Source organism: Prosopis cineraria, unplaced genomic scaffold (genome assembly GCF_029017545.1).
Source record: "Prosopis cineraria cultivar Desert tree isolate PC_DT_omini unplaced genomic scaffold, ASM2901754v1 PC1350, whole genome shotgun sequence".
Taxonomy (NCBI): domain Eukaryota; kingdom Viridiplantae; phylum Streptophyta; class Magnoliopsida; order Fabales; family Fabaceae; genus Prosopis; species Prosopis cineraria.
Genome location: NW_026556675.1, coordinates 1 through 16278, shown reverse-complemented (window position 1 = coordinate 16278; position 16278 = coordinate 1). Strand labels below are relative to the sequence as shown.

The 16278-nt window shown below is 31.4% G+C and overlaps 3 protein-coding genes across 5 annotated transcripts; 1 reads left to right on the top strand and 2 right to left on the bottom strand.

Annotated features, from left to right (window-relative positions):
- Positions 1-2051: 2051 nt before the first annotated feature.
- Positions 2052-4011, bottom strand: LOC129299923 (uncharacterized protein At5g64816). 3 transcript variants are annotated; one of them, XM_054938412.1, is made up of 3 exons: positions 3766-4010; positions 2321-2763; positions 2052-2200 (listed from the first exon to the last, which is right to left on the bottom strand). In XM_054938412.1, exon 2 carries the CDS (start codon positions 2717-2719, stop codon positions 2339-2341), a length of 381 nt encoding a protein of 126 aa, XP_054794387.1. In that variant the 5' UTR covers positions 2720-2763; positions 3766-4010; the 3' UTR covers positions 2052-2200; positions 2321-2338. The 3 variants fall into 3 exon arrangements, with proteins under 3 accessions (XP_054794387.1, XP_054794385.1, XP_054794386.1); XM_054938410.1 differs by having other exon boundaries at positions 2052-2770; positions 3766-4011; XM_054938411.1 differs by having other exon boundaries at positions 2052-2792.
- On the bottom strand, positions 3832-8129 carry LOC129299921 (ethylene-responsive transcription factor ERF095-like). The gene is made up of 2 exons (XM_054938406.1): positions 7918-8129; positions 3832-3982 (listed from the first exon to the last, which is right to left on the bottom strand). The coding sequence occupies exons 1-2, from the start codon at positions 8127-8129 to the stop codon at positions 3832-3834; spliced, it is 363 nt and encodes a 120-aa protein (XP_054794381.1).
- A 3900-nt stretch (positions 8130-12029) lies between these two features.
- LOC129299924 (small heat shock protein, chloroplastic-like) lies at positions 12030-13637 on the top strand. The gene is made up of 2 exons (XM_054938413.1): positions 12030-12609; positions 12996-13637. The coding sequence occupies exons 1-2, from the start codon at positions 12387-12389 to the stop codon at positions 13469-13471; spliced, it is 699 nt and encodes a 232-aa protein (XP_054794388.1). The 5' UTR covers positions 12030-12386; the 3' UTR covers positions 13472-13637.
- Positions 13638-16278: the final 2641 nt, after the last annotated feature.

The window sequence follows — 16278 nt, the reverse complement described above, 5'->3', positions numbered from 1 at the left end:
ACATTTTTTAACATTTAACTTCTCAAAAAATGTCTTATATTTTTTAGTGTAGTAAGAGACAACTATTATTTCTTACATATATAAAAAAATTCAAGATTGAATTGACCAATCACTTTGATTGGCTGTGGAGTGATTATTGAATCACCATTTTTGGCAAACCTGGTAAGTAAGGAAATATAATATATTTGTTTCAAAAATGTCTCGCTAAAATACTAATACTTTAATATTTAATAATTTAATAATATTATTATTTATAAGTCTTCCCCTGAAATTTATGAATCCCTAAAAAAATTAACAGTTCAACTAATATATTAGAGTTTTATACGTAAACGTGCTTTTTCACATTAACTAAGTTATAAATTTAAATAGTGTGATAAATTATGTTACTTCAAAAATTTACAACCCAACTAATGTGTTCAAGATTTAAATAAATATATTTTTATAGTAATTGAATTATAAATTAAAATAGTGTAATAATTTATGAGGCTTTTTGTGAAATTTTGAAGTCATCCTTCATATATTTATAATTAGTATGAAAAAGAAAATTCACTCATAAATCAAGTATATTCTACAAATAGTTAAAAATGCAAAAATGTCCTTTAACTTTATTTTTGGTCCTTCAATTTTTTTCTCATTCATCCACTTTACAATACAATATAGTATGGGTGTTCAATTTATATCTATTTTAATTGGCCTAATATCATCCCAATTATATATGGACAGATCTCATCCTAACTCAAAAGCAATTGAGATGGAATTTTGTGGGACAGAATGAAAAAAGAGTTTGGAATACGATGAGATATGGAACTACCATTAGAATGTCATGTCGCTTCCCAAATCTCTCTCTCTCACACAAATTTTTTATAATTTTTTATTTTAAAAATATACATTAAATATATTAATTATATTAATATAATTTATATTTATATTAATTGTATCAATTATAATTTCAATACTTGTAATTATTATACAAAACTAAAATTTTTTATATTAATAATTTTAATGACATAGAATAAATCGGTGATATCATTCTTTGTAATATATTAATTATATTAATATAATTTTTTCTTATATCTATCTATTTAATAAATTTTATTTATATCGCATTTCTTATTTTATTTTTGAAAGAGTAATTAATTTGCACATCTCAATTAAAGTAAAATAATAATAATTTGATGTTATGCTTGACTTGCTTGTTGTTGCTGTTTTTATACTCTAAAGATAACTTGTAATTGCTATCATGATGTGTAACAATAATTAGTATAATTCAATAATTAATTTTAAATTGTAATTTATGTACTTATGTTGTTTTGATTTTAAAATTTATAAATCATATGATTTAAAATTTTAATAAATATTATTATTTAAATCTTTTTCTAATATCATTTATCAGAACGACGATTTCATCCCAATTTCGAATGAAATGGGACGGGACGGGACGGAACACAAGATAAAAATTTAATTTCAATCTTTTTTTGAGACAAGACATGAGATAAGGGTGTCCTGATTCCGTCTTATGAACACCACTATAATATAATATGAAAATACTTGGAAGTTTTTTTTTATTTAAAGTCATAATAAATTGCAATTTTGCAAGCAAAGTTTAAATTTTAAATCATAACTTTTTGAAAAAAAATTGTATATTTAAAATAAAAAATTTTAAGCATAAATATCTCCAAATCAGAATCTTCAAATACATACTTTAGGATTGGAGAACACCTTGCCAAAGCTAACCACTACATTCTATGATAGTTCCCCCTGTATGGTCATTTAAGCGACACATTGCTGGATTGACACTGCCGAACAAAGTTTATAATACACCGGAACCCGCCAAGCTAACCCAAATATCTGCATGATTTCAGTAATTTTGAATGTGTTTGATTGTCAACTAGAAATTGAATAATCTTCTTCTCTTCCTTCCTTTTTTTTTTCCCTGAGAATATATATAATATACGTTAAACAATAAAAGTTCTCAATGCAAGTGCTTGTGCGTGCATTGCAGACTGAAACCAAGAAACAAAACCAAGGGACACATAAGCAAGGGATACAAATAAAGCAAGCAACACATAAATGATCAAACATGAGAAGAGAAGTTGATTGCGAAAGGATACACTGCCGAAAAAGCATCTGTTCTTTGTCTAATTGTCTCGGTATTCTCTGAGGACCATAGTTTTGAATAATGCAGAATAAGCTCACCCATCTACAAGCATTTAGCATTTAGCATTTAGCAGTGATACTAAAAATGGAGTTACCATGATGCCAAAAGACATCAACAACCATTCCAAAACTCGGAATCTCGAATCAGAATATCAACACATACTTCTCTGCATGCAAATTCCTAGGAAGAATGAGATTCAGATAGTTTTAGGCATTCACTCTGGCACCTCCGAAGGCATATGTCATTCCAATTAGGTACTTGATGTTGGTTAACACACACAGTACGAGCACAGGCATCAGCACATGCATCAAGCTCAGAGACACCACAGACAGTAACACAAGTATCAGGAATGGGGTCTTTCGAGAACGAGCCGACCTTCTTCAGCATCCTCTTTGACGTGCAAACCCGTTCACACACAAAAATGTCATCAGAACTCTTCTCCCTTCCCCTTGCACTTTTCAGCCTCTGCTCTTCAGCATGCCTTTTCTTCACTCTAAAAGCTTGTCCTGCAATGACAGCCGGGATTGCAGCCCCCAACAGAGACCACCACACCTCCACCATTACTAATATGCAAGTTGAGCTGCTCTTTCACACTATTGCATATGCTGTACACTTCCAACAAAACAATGAAAACCTATGAAGTTTCCAGGTGACTTGTTAATTCAGATTATCCACACACAGTGATAAAAGAAAAATTATAAACACGAGGAAATTCACTGCCAAAATCTTTCATGCATCATTATTTCAAATCTAAAGCAATATAAATTACTCAAGGTTTTTTTGGGGGGGGGACATATCAGGAAAAGCCCACACCTGATATCTCATTTTATCAGAGCATAAATGTTTGGAACTCAGCTCTTGAAGCCAAATTAGGCCAAAATAAAAGCACTTGAAACAAAGGTATTTAATGCTATAGACTTTTTACAAAGTGTTTCAAATGAACCAACAATCGCTGGTAGAAAATAGCATATATTTTGGACTGGAGGGAGTATACTATAGGTACAGTGAAGAATATACTAGGAAGTAAGAAATAAGAAGAGAAAGTTCATCACTAACAAATAATGGTAACATTGAAATACGCCTTCAGCAAATACGAAATACGTTACAGTTAAATGCATCTAGATACAAATTAAAATGTAACCTATCCTTTTGAGAAAAATGATGAAAAACTCACGATATCCAATCAAAGATTGATCACAATTCTCATGCTCGCTTATACAAACTAGGCTGCTTTTTATAGGCTCTACTTACCCACCACCGTCCACCAGACCTTTCTTAATATTCCTATTAGTTGCAGAGATTGATCAATCGCAGCTAATGGTCCCATTAATCTTCTGACAAACTACAACTAGCAGACTTGAAAATAGATAAGCCCCATCAAGAATTACTAAACAATCTACTTCGTGAATTTCTTCTGTTCTTCCATTTTGAATTTCATCAGTCACTTCAATCAGAAACTCAACAGTTACTTCAATCTAGTTCACGGGCACACTGCGCAGCTTTTAATTTTCAACTCAGCAATCATATCTCTTCCAAGTTTCACACACTCGAGAAATCTTTGAAGTTAGAAAAATTCAGAATGCCTCAAAAGAAAACACAAGAAGAACCTGAAGTGGTGCGGCAACGAGGAAGAGTAAGAGAGGGCGACGGTGTTATGGCCTTTTGATGTTACTTCAATCATCCATCGGATAGATGCTCGAACAGTGCTTTAAACAAGGACGAGCAACGGCAGCCAAGGACGAGTCCTGAGATTTCACAGATCTGAAGGAGGCAACGGTGGAAGGATTGACAGCAACCGGAAGCGGAAGGTCCGAAGAGCTCAGACTGGAATATTAGGTTAGGGAATGAAATCAAATTACCTTTTTTTTCCTTCAGAAATCAAAATACCTTTTTTTTTTTTACCAGAAGAAATCAAAATAAATTAAATTAAAATGCCACTAAATTACATATATCAAATTACATATGATATATGTAATTTATAATTATAATTTAGAATAATTCCTGAAGGAGGAGTCCGATCCAACTCATTTAAATTTTTTTTTGTATATATAAAAAAAAAAGGATAATGGATAGATAGATAAGGTTTGCAGGCTTTGAAAAACTAAGCTTAATTGTTTAGGCACATAAGCATCTAAATAGACTTCGATTTTGGACTATTTAAACCGGTCAGGTTACGCCATAATCTTAGGAGCTTGATCAAGTCTGTCTTTTTTTTTATTTTTCTTTTTCTTTTTAAATTAATCTATAAATTTTTATAATTTATCTTAATTTTAAATTAGATCTTTACATTTTTTTGTTTTATTTGAATCCTTATAGTTAAATCTATCAGATTTCTTTGGCAAAAAAAAAAAAAAATCTATCAGATTTAACAATCTGAAGTAAAATTAAAATTAAGAACTAGATTAAAAATTTTAGAGTTAGTTGTATGGTTTTTATTACTCAAAATTTATATGATTAGGTTATATTTTCTAACTAATTTTTATGCAAATATAATTTTCATAAAAAATTAATAAAAATGTCAATAATATATTAAATCAATTTTTTTTACCAAAAGTATTATATCAAATTTTCTATAAATTTTAAAATTGTTTTTTTTTTGTAAAAGTTAATTAGTCATTAGAAATTTTAATCTTCAAAGACTAATATATCTAATTGATTAAATTATAAAAAATTGATTAAAACAAAATAAAAATCTAATATAAAATTGAGAAAAAATTATGATAACTTATAGATTAATTGTTTTTCTTCAAATTCAGTGACTTCGCTCTGCTCATTTTGATCCCCAAAAAGTAATTAGCATCATGACTCTTTCTGAGGTCTTTGTTTAATTAGGCGGATTCCTTATGCATTGGATGAAGTGTTTGAGAAATAATTCTGAGTCACAATGAAAATGGCGATTTTGTATCCTTTGCAACCTTCGATGAACAAAATAATAGTGAAATATAATACCACTCCCTCCTTGCTAATTATCAGGTAATTTTAGAGGTCATTTGATATTTTAAAATATAAAATAATTTGATAAAACAAAGTTTTAACAAATATTTTTAATTACCTTTCCTTTCTTATTTATTCTCATTTTAAGATTATTAAATAAAAAGTATTTTTAAAAATTTATATTTTTATTTTAAAAATAAAGTTATAAAGAGTATTTAATAACTTTATGTATAATTTTATCTAAAAATATCTTAAAAATTGGGATAGAGAGAGTATTAAATGATGATGATAAGGGTATAATAGATATTAAGATGTCATACATCTTAACCATGGAATGGTGATAATAGGGATATAATAAATACTATTTCTGTCCTAAATTATAGAGAGTTTAATACAAGATTATGCATAACAATAAAATACAATAATGATACTTTATAAATTTTTTTAACATAAAAAATATAGGATTTGTTTGATTTTTGTTTCCTTTTTTATGTTATTTGAATAATTATGTAGAGTAGTTTTTCAAAACTAGTTTTTAAAAATAAAAATGAAAAAATATGATTGAATCATTATTTTGAAAAGCAAACTCCTTTGTTAAAAATGTAAGATATTTTTTAAGGAGTTAGATATTTAAAAATGTAAGATATTTTTAATCTTTCGAGCTGTAATTATTTTTTTCTTAAAAGTGTCCCTATTAAATAACTTTATATTATTGTAGAGTGTTTAATAAAAGTAAATATAAAAAATATGGTTAGTTTAAAAGTAAGTAATTACTTATTAAAAGTAAATTTATTTAAAATATCTTATATTTTTTTTAACGGAGAGAGAGTATCTAAATTGATAACATAAAAGATAAAAAATTAATTTATTTTATTAACATAATTGACATTGATGAAGACATGATATTTCATGACTTCTCTTTAGTTTTGCGAAAAAAAAAACAAAATGTCTAAAGAATGTCCTGGCTTTTAGGTCTTCTCAATAACTTTTAAACTTTTTTTATTTTTCAGAGCAAATAACAGAAAACACATTTTAAATAATTTTTTTCATTTTTTTCAAAAGAAAAAAACTATTTGTAAACATGCAATCAAACTTTTAAAAATACCTTCCATTTAATATTACTTTAAATACGCACACTTAATCATTACTCCCTCTAATCCTATTTATAACATCGAGAGAAATTTTTTTATTTTATTATGAATTATGTCATTAAATTTTTATTATAAATTATCTTTTTACCCTTCATTGAATGTGGAGAGAGAAAAATATATTATTAAAGTATATATATTTAATAAAAATAAAGTTAAAAATTTTGTAAATTTTTAGACTATGTTAAAGAATTTTTAAGGCTTTTCATTACTCTAATAAAATATATTACAAGTAATTTATAGAAAGTATTAAAGAAGGACTTACAATCATTTCAATTGTCTCTCCACTTGAAAAGTAATATAGAGAATGCATCATTAAAGAAACATTATCTTTGAGAAATTGTTTTATTGTGGGGCAACGAAATACGTCCAAAATTATTTTATAATTTGAAAATGAGGGAGGACAATGCATCCTTGCCATTAATAGAGATTAATTTGATTGTTAATTGGCCTATAGAAATTATAATAAAAAATCTAAAACTTATAGAACAAGATCTCAAAAATTCAAATAAATATAAATAATATATAAAAAAGTAATACTAATTAAGTCCTCTAAATAACAAATTAATAACCAGAGACAACTAGAAACTCATTGAAGGTAATATTTATGATGGATTCAACCATGTAAAATACTTCATCTGGTCATATTTATAGTCACTTCAAACATTTTAACCAATACAAAAAAAAAATCTTAAATTTCATTCATTTTATCTAAAAATTCAACAAATTTTTAATTTTATCCATATTAACTATACATATTTAAAAATGAAATATTCTAGCATTTAATAGCATTCCCACCATTTAATAGGGACAAAAAGGTAAAGATGAATACAATAATCATTAAAGTATCTATAAATAGGATTAAAATAAATAATCTCTCTTTTTCTATAAATTGGATCATAGAAGTATCTATTTGATATCTTGGCAAAAAAAATTATATTTGATAATTTTTTCCATTAATTTATTATAAAATCAATGAAATGTCACACTTAGTCAAGAAATATAAAAAGATTAATTCTCAAATTTAAGATGAAATTTGTGTTTTAAGTAAAGTAAACGGAAAACATATATGATGATTATATATATATATATATAAAAGAGAAATATCAAATGAATATTTTATTCTTAAGTTAAGGATTATTTTTACCTATCAATTTTATCTAAAAAATTTATGATCAACTTAAATTCCAACTATAACTATAAGTCACTTTTAGCTTTCAATGTTAGAAACTCATCCCTAAACGCCTTGGCATTATTCCCATTATTTGGATCCCGCATTTAACACATTTTAATATTTTTTATTATAAAATATTATATAATAAGTCCTACTAATATTTTTTATAATATAAAAAAAAGTTAATGTGTCTCTCACTCCTCCAAATCTGCCTCTTCTCTCTCTCTCTCTCCCCACCTGAGCAGTATAAATACCAGTTAATGAATTTGCAGAAGCAATCATGTCCTAGCTTTAATTCCATCCAATTATTCCCTTATTCTTCTTCATCAATATCAATTATGGGCGCTTTCACTTTGGAATGCAAGAACACTTCAGCCATTTCATCACCACTTTCTCCATCTCCCCTCTCTCTCTCCCCCAACAATTAACCATGAAGATGAAGTGTCTTCCAGCAGAAGTGAGTGAACTCCCCAACAATGAACCATGCCCTTTACTCTTCCTACCTCGTCGTATGATCAAGAAGCTTCTCTAACAATTTATCATCCAAACACTCGTCTTCTACCCTGGGTTTCCACCATTGAAGACGACGAGGAACAGCGATTCTGATGGCTGCTTCTAGGAAGTTCACAATGGCCAATGACCCTCTCATCCCGAAAGCTGCACAATCATAGGTTCTCGCCGCTCCTTCTGCTGTGTTGAAAGTGCCCAGCCACATTCGAGCTCCATGCTTATTCGAATCTCAAATTTTTGCTGCAAACTTTCCCCCATGGCCACCTCTGCACTTGGTTTCTCTTGGTTCATCTTCCTTCGCCATTTTTCTTTAGCAACTATTCCATTCTCTTGGCGTGCTAGTGTTCATCCATACCCTGAACACCATCATTTATTTGACCGGTGGCCCTGATAGTGGTAGCGCTGGTTAGTTCAAAGAGAGGAGAGAGTAGGAAGACGAGGAGAGGCCTTGGCGGGGAGGGAGGAGGGGAAGGAAACGAGGACGAGGGGGAAGTGCGGGTCAAGGACATGACGTAGAACCACTTGTCATCATTGAGGTTGTCGTTAAGGAGGGATTTGAGGCGATGGACGGAGCCGCGAAAGTTATCGTGGGCCCAGGGCAAGTAGAAGTGGCCACGGTCGGAGGTTTGCTGGAAAATGGCAGAGACAAGAGTGAGGCATGAGGTAACATCCTAATTTTTAAACTAGAAAATTAATCAGAGGGAAATATGAATAATTGAGGATTTGATGGTAAAAGCACACTTAACTGAGGTGACTTGAGGGTAATTGCATGATAGGGTGCTTAATTAATGATTAATTTAGGCTTAAGGTCATGCATGAGGGTGTTTGGAAGTCCAAAATAGGTATTTGGCTTCAGTCAGGCCCAATAGAGTGAGGTTTAAGTAGGATCTGTCCACTTTGCTTTTGACTGCTTGTGGACATCAATAGAGAAGGTGAGACTGCCTTAAGTGGCTATGACCTTGCACGAACATGAAATGTGAAGGATCAATTGCACGTGGACATAGACACATTTAACAATCCCTGTTCAAGAAATCAGATCAGTTGTGCGAGAAAAACTGGAAACAAAAAGGCAAGAGCTCTATTAAGGTATGAAAATTCAGTGGGTTCAAGTGGTTTTCAAGCCTAGGAATCACTTGAAGTAAGTTCCTAGCCCATTTCTCTCCTATTTTACCTAATTTTCCTTTAGATTTGGAGATGATTTTTTTAGTTAGGTTTTTCTATGGGGTTAAGATTCAAATTTGTGGGCATTGAATCTAGCTGTTGAGGTTAATGAAAGTGTAATGGATGTTTTAAAGCATGATTTTGGGGTTGAAATTTGAACTTGATGATTATGAGTTAAACCCTAAATTGTTATGGTTAGATTTTTGCTAAATGAATTTTGGAGATGTTGAAAGTATTGGTGGTGAGAAATCACTTGTTCAAAAAACTTTAATTGCTTGGAGTAAAGGTAATTTCTATTAATTTATTATAGTATGTGCCTTGTGACCGATTATGTGTGTTTTATTGAAATCAATTATTGGTTGAAAAATATTATATTAGAAAGAACATTTTCGAAAACATGATTTACATTCAAAAATATTTTTGTTTGGAAAACTCTTGATGCATGACTTGTTGGGTTTGTTTTGAAATATGTGATATTAGAGATTTTGTTCAAAGATTATCTATCATGTGGTAAGACTTTTAATAGACCCAATAAGTGGCTATTAGTTTGAAGCAACTCACCTTTGACCAGGTGACTTGGTGCCGGGCATGATGTATGAAAGGGGATAAGGTATTGTAATGCAAAATATTTTTGTTTGGATTATTAAATAACATATGTTTGAAAAATAATCTTGTTTACCCCACTTAGCAATTGCATGAATAATTGCATTGCATGCATTGTAACATTTTAGTATTGATTACTATGACCTTTATATTTCATTTCTCGTGATTAATATTTTTACGAGAGCTGGACAAGTCAAAGGAACACCTAAGGCTTACATTTGGTGTATGAGACACCACTTTATCTATGTTATGCCTCATTTTTGTTAGTAATGTATAATTGCCAACTTAAAACACATTATTTAGAACATAATGACTTTTGACTTTAATATGACTCACTTAAACTGTAGCCATGAAATTGGTGTATGACAATGATGGTCTCCTTTGATTTGACTAAAGTATTTAAATTATATTTTAGAGATTTGATAATTTTTTATCAATTTCGCCTTGAGTGTGCATGTATTGGTTGGTTGTAATCTAACTATAATTTTTCTTCATACATGTTTATAATGTGTTTTATGATATGATGTTTGATGTAGTTGTATCGTAGCCAAGTGTACACCATTGTGAGAACTCTAGTTGTGTAATGTTAGCAAACTGTGTAAAGTATTGTTTGGACCCATGTTGGGTATTGATAATTAAATTTATGTTTGAAAAGTGTGGTCTTCTTGACCAGAGTTTAATGTACTTATCATGGATGTATACTTGAGTCACTTTGTCAACTATTATTTGTGATTAATACAATATTTGAATTTAAACTGTCATGGGAACAATGCTTTATGCTTATTTATGATTTTAAATCAAATAGTGGATTTTGAATATTGGTTTTCAATGGAATCCCATTAGGTTCATTTTATTTAATATTCTTTTCCATTGATATTTATTTATGTAACTTACTTAGTTCTTAAATAGGAGGGTTATTTTGTTTTGTTTAAACATTTTTGGTCATGGTAGTCTATTTGAAAAATATTTTATTGTAAGAAAAACTCTTTTCTACTATAATAAACTTTTATAAAATAAATTTAACTCTTTAGTATCATTGTGGACTCTTTTCTATCATGGTGGAGTTTGAAAATGATATTTAAAACCCTTTCTACCATGATAAACATTTATGTATCATAGTAAATACTTTTCTACCATTATAAATGCTTAATAATTAAGATTTAATTATTTAATCATATTTTCACGAAAAGTTAAAATGAAATTTTAGAGTGTTAAATATGACTAGAAGCATATATAGAGGGGTGAGAGATGAGAAGATATCAAGTACAAAGGTATTTGAGAGTGTAAAAAGCAAAATAAAAATGAATCATTGAAGTAGTGTTTGGTTAGAAGGGAGAGAAGAGAAGGGGATAAGAGGGAAGATTTTAAAAAATCTTCCCTTCCCTGAGGTGGGAGGGGAGCCCTCCCCTTCCCTTGTTTAGATGGGACAAAGGGAGGGGAGGTTCCCCTCCCTTTGTTTGATAAGTTAGGGTGGGGGGGGGGGGAAGAAATTTTTTTAAATTTTTCTTGTCCTCCCCTCCTCTTCCCTGTAACTAAATAGGGCCTAAAGGGAGATGTAGAGAGGGATTTAGTTTCGATACTCATCATCTAGAAAGATTTGGACCATTTAGATTTTAATTTAGATAGTCTAGAGTTTTTCAATTTTAATTTTAATTTTATAAAGATAAAATTTATAAAATTTTTGATAAATATATTCATCATCAATATGAACAATATTGATTCAATCTGAGATTTTGAGTAGTTCAATTTAATATTATAATTTTTATAAACTGACTATCTAGATGTATTCTAGACAAGATAGATTCAATATCAAATTTTTAATAATTTTTTATTTTATTAAAATTTTTAACAATTTTTTATTTTAATAAATATAAAATAAAAATAAAAAATTTAAATCTAGACCTTGCAGATAAAAATTTAGTATTGAATTTAGAATGTTCCGAGTACATCTAGATAGTCAATTTATGAAAATTATAATATTAAATTGAACCATTCAAATTAAATCAGTACTGATCAGAATGATGATAAATATATTTACAAAAAATTTATAAATTTTATTTTTATAAAATATAAAATTAAAATTAAAATTGAAAAAATCTGGACCAATCTAGATGGCTTAAATTTTTTGAATGATGAGCATCGAAACCGAATCGTGCAAAGAGTGGTTAGAGGAATGGGTATAAAGCATAAAAATGCCAGCGGGTGGGACTTACTAACTAATAACTATAGAAGACAAGAGTGTGCATTAGTCTCACCGTCTCAGGGGCATGAGGTTCAGATTTCAAATGGTGAGGACAAAATTGACATGTAGTTAAAGTTCATGATGACCGTAGGCCTTTTGGGTGAAGCAAAAACGAACAAGCCTGCGGTTAGTATGAGAGAGGACCCCTAAATCTTTGCGATAAGGCGTTTCTGGATACATCTAGAATGTGAGAAACTCAAGTCCACGTCGAGCTTTCGAGAACCCTCTGTTTTCTGTTTTCATTGCTTCCTTGCGGCCCCATATTTCTCTCGTTTCTGTTTCACTTCCTTATATCTCACAAATCCTTATCCCTCCACTGCCCTGCAAATCAATTTTGAAAATTTCACCCCCCCTTTCCCTTTATATATTACAATTTCTCTCTGCTAACCTGTGAATCTTATTTCTGGCTTTGGTAGAGTTGTAAGCATTTCATTTGTTGACGGTACATTATAGAATATGACTCAGGCTTTATCCTCAAGTTTCGGAGTTCATCTTCGCTCGCCATATGGCTCATCATCGTCATTGTCTTCTTCTTCACCGAGGTCCTCTTTCAGTTTTACACGGTCCTTCATGCCTGTCAAGGTTGTGGCCACTGGAGATATCAAAGACAAACTTAGCCATCTTCAAAGACCACACAAGGACCCTTCCCACCCTAGAACAAGAGTCGCTCCACCCGGAGGTAAACCGCTGACTTGCTTAATTCCTCTTACAAATTGTGTAAAATACAAGGACATGCTTCAATTTGCATAATCATATTACATATTCTAAAGCCATGTAATTTTTTTTTTTATTTGTATGGTTATCAGTTTTCGGTACCAGGGGTAGTCTTTTAGATTGCTCAAAACATTCCCTGAAATGGTCAATTATATTATGCTGTGTATTTCCTAAGAAATTATGGGATAAAGGTCTTTTGGTTTAATGTTATTTGTTTCCTGGTTAAGAGGGATTTGACATCTGAAACATTGCATTCGAAGATTGACTATGTAATTTCTTGATACATCTTTTGTTGGGAACAAATAGAATTCTCAAATGGAAAAACTAAAGCAGAGTCATGACTAAATGCAGGGCTGTGGGACCGATTTCCTACGGCAAAGACTGTGCAGGATATGATGGAGACAATGGAGAGGATGATGGAGGACCCATTCGCTCTTAGCAGTGGGGAGTGGCCGAATGCGGCGAGCGGCAGCAGTGGCGGTCATCGCAGGGGAAGGACACCGTGGGAGATAAAAGAGGGAGAGAAAGAATACAAGATGAGATTTGACATGCCTGGGATGACCAAAGAGGATGTGAAGGTGTGGGTGGAAGAAAAGATGCTTGTGGTGAAGGCTGAGAAAGAAAGAAAGAAGAATGTTGATGAAGAAGAAGAAGATGGCGGAGAAGTTTGGTCTGCTAAGAGCTATGGAAGGTATAACAGTAGAATTGTTTTGCCTGAGAATGTGGTTTTTGATAAAATTAAGGCTGAGGTTAAGGATGGTGTTCTTTACATAACCATGCCTAAGGCTGCTTCCTCTTCAAACATCCTTGATATCCATGTCCAATGACTCAATGCTTTTTTCTCCTGAAAGAACAATTTGTATACATAAGCTTTGCTTAAATGAGTAGAATAGTTTAGAGTCAGTCCCTTAAGTGTTATGGAATGGTATGTGTCTTGAAAAATAATCATTATTATTGAATCATGTTAAAAGTAATTAACGTTCGTTTTGTTGAGGGTATTCTTGAGCTGGCTTTTTTTGTTTCTGTTCCTCTTTGCCTTCAGCCAACCATATGCTAGTGTGGAAACAAAAGTATATTTACCAACACTAATGACAGTAGAGTCTAGAAGGTTTAGTTTTTCACAAGGTGTTGTCATGAACTAGTGCTTAAATTTTTGCCAGAGGAGATTTTCACAGGAAGAGATGCTCACATTCAATGATTAATTGCACCTTGAATATGATCGTGTTTAGTAGGAAGACACTTGTAAAAGAACATGCTCTGATGAAAAATAGCTTTTGCATAATCTCTCATAGAGTCAAGGTGGATCAAACTTGATTTGATTTCGTGTATTGAACTCATGTTATTTGACGTTATTGTGTTATATAATTAATCAAGTTTTTAGAAATGTTAATTAAAAGGTTGTTCATGTGAAATTTGACTGAGTTTTATGCTAACTGTTAAGGGTTTAATACAATTCTCTTCCTTAATCTAGGCTTGGAGCTGGCCATAAATATGAAGGGCTATAATTAAATTCTTACAAATTCTTGGCAGTGAGAATTTAATTGAGTGGCTGACATTAGAAAACATATATATGGTATAAAATTTGTATAAATTTTTGGAGTTAGGGAGACAGAATATCCATATATAGTATACAGAAAAATTCGAAACGTTGAGGCACCACGACCCCTTCTGTCACTGTATTTCTCCAAGTTTCAGCCTTAAATATGAAGAAATGGTAATTCTCGATCCATTCAGATAAACATCAACTGGAATGCAGATATAGTGCATGGGTGGGATTATCGATCAGAAGGATTGATTGGAAATTTTCAGCTTCAATTACAAGGTTTACAGCAAATTTTTATGTTTTTTATCATGACAAAAAGTTTTGGTGAGTTGAGTCAAAGAGTTATTAGGGTTAGAAACATGACATAAATCTCAAGTCTCAAAAAGTACTTATAGATATAATTTTAAATTACCCACAAAGTTTTTTGTTTTTAGAGTCACAGAATGCAACCAAAAGGACTGATTGGAAAACTTCAGCTTCAATTACAAGGTTTGGAGCAAATTTTTATGTTTTCATAATCAAAAAATGTAATCTAGATGCTTACTCATTTCCTGGTTGCGTTTGGAAAACCAACGTTTTACATTCAAAAAGTTATTTTTTACTTTGAGAAAGTTAAATGGTGTTTGGGGATTATTTAAAGTTTAAAATTAACTTTCTAAAAGTGCTTTCGAACTTAGTTGAAACGGAAAAAATTGAAAGTTGATATTTGGAGCTTTTAAAAAGTCAGTTGAAGAAAAATATAATACCCATTATTTAAAATGACCACGATACCCCTGGCTTCATATTTGTCTTTCCTCTTGCCCGAACTGGTCTTCTTCGTTCTTCAGAACTCGCCTCTCTTCATCTCAGTTCTCTCTTCTCTGTGCTTTGCTCTTGTCCACCTCTTCCGCCTCGTCCACTATCAGTCCGCCTCTGTCATATTTCGGTAACTCTCGTCATTCTTCTCCGTCTTCCCCCACCATCTTTAGTCACAGATCTGACTTCTTCGTTCTCTCTTCTCTGTGTTGTGCTCTGGTTTGCCTAATCCACCTCGTCCACCGTCAGATCTCCGGTGACTATCGTCCTTCTTCCTCCATCTCTCCCCCACCATCTTTAGTCACAGATCTGACTTTTCTTCCTTCGCTGAGCTCGTGGTCTTGTTCTATCATCCTTCCTCATCATTCCAGTCGCTATTTTCTGTTTGTAGCTCATGGATCGAGCTTCTTTTGGGTCTTGGATGGCATTGTGAAGCTGACAGAAGTAAAAACACCTGAGGGCTGAACTGAACTCAGACACTCGAACATTCGGACGGTTAGAGCTTCTTTTCGGTCTTGGACGCTGGGTGGTCCTCTAATTTTTTCTCCAGATTGCTTATGCTCTGTTTTTTTTGTTGAAGTTACTTCTTCTGCTCTGTTGACCGTTTCTTCCACTTGCATAGTAATCCAAAACTTGAAAGCTTCTGGACGTTAGGAATCTGAACATTGAAGAAGAAGGATTGGTTCAAACTTTTCTCATACTCAATGAACATGAATGTTGTGAATCTGAACGTAGTTGTGCTCTGTGTGTATGGTTCAAACTTTTGTTATGCTGAATGAATAGGAACCAGAATGGTGGAAATGCTTGGTTCTGTTTTCAGATCTTGAATTATTTAAGTTCAAATTAGTTCTGCCTTTTGTATATTTTTGTAAATTTTTTTATAATCAATGACTGATTCTTGGGTTTTGATTTCCTTTCTGAGAATGTGTGTTTTAAAATTTTTCTGTGCTCAACTACTAGTGAATTATTCTGAATTTATGTGTGTTTATGTGTGTATTTTCAAGTTTTTTTTTGTTCAAACTAATGTTGAATTATGGGTTTTGGTATGGTTTCATAAATGAACATTGGATGATTTTACTTAATTAATTATTAGTTGCTTTATTCCAGTTAAATGTGGGTTGACAAATAGGTCTAATTTATGTTAATTAATTATTAAGAATGTAATATTTTGATAGTAAAATGAGTAAGGAGAAGGCATTGTGGACTACTGAAGAAACTGAACTGTTCATCAAATTAGCTCTCTAACAAGTTAGAAAAAATGGCGCAAGGGCTCTACCTTATCAAAGGAAGGTTGGG

Excerpts from the sequence above, each read along its gene's own strand:
- LOC129299923 (XM_054938410.1), bottom strand. The coding sequence starts at position 2,719 with ATGGTGGAGGTGTGGTGGTCTCTGTTGGGGGCTGCAATCCCGGCTGTC.
- LOC129299921 (XM_054938406.1), bottom strand. The coding sequence starts at position 8,129 with ATGTGGCTGGGCACTTTCAACACAGCAGAAGGAGCGGCGAGAACCTAT. Across the intron at positions 3,983-7,917 it reads CTTCTTGATCATACGACGAG|TCTGAGCTCTTCGGACCTTC; the intron begins GTAGGAAGAGTA and ends CTAATATTCCAG.
- LOC129299924 (XM_054938413.1), top strand. The coding sequence starts at position 12,387 with ATGACTCAGGCTTTATCCTCAAGTTTCGGAGTTCATCTTCGCTCGCCA. Across the intron at positions 12,610-12,995 it reads AAGAGTCGCTCCACCCGGAG|GGCTGTGGGACCGATTTCCT; the intron begins GTAAACCGCTGA and ends GACTAAATGCAG.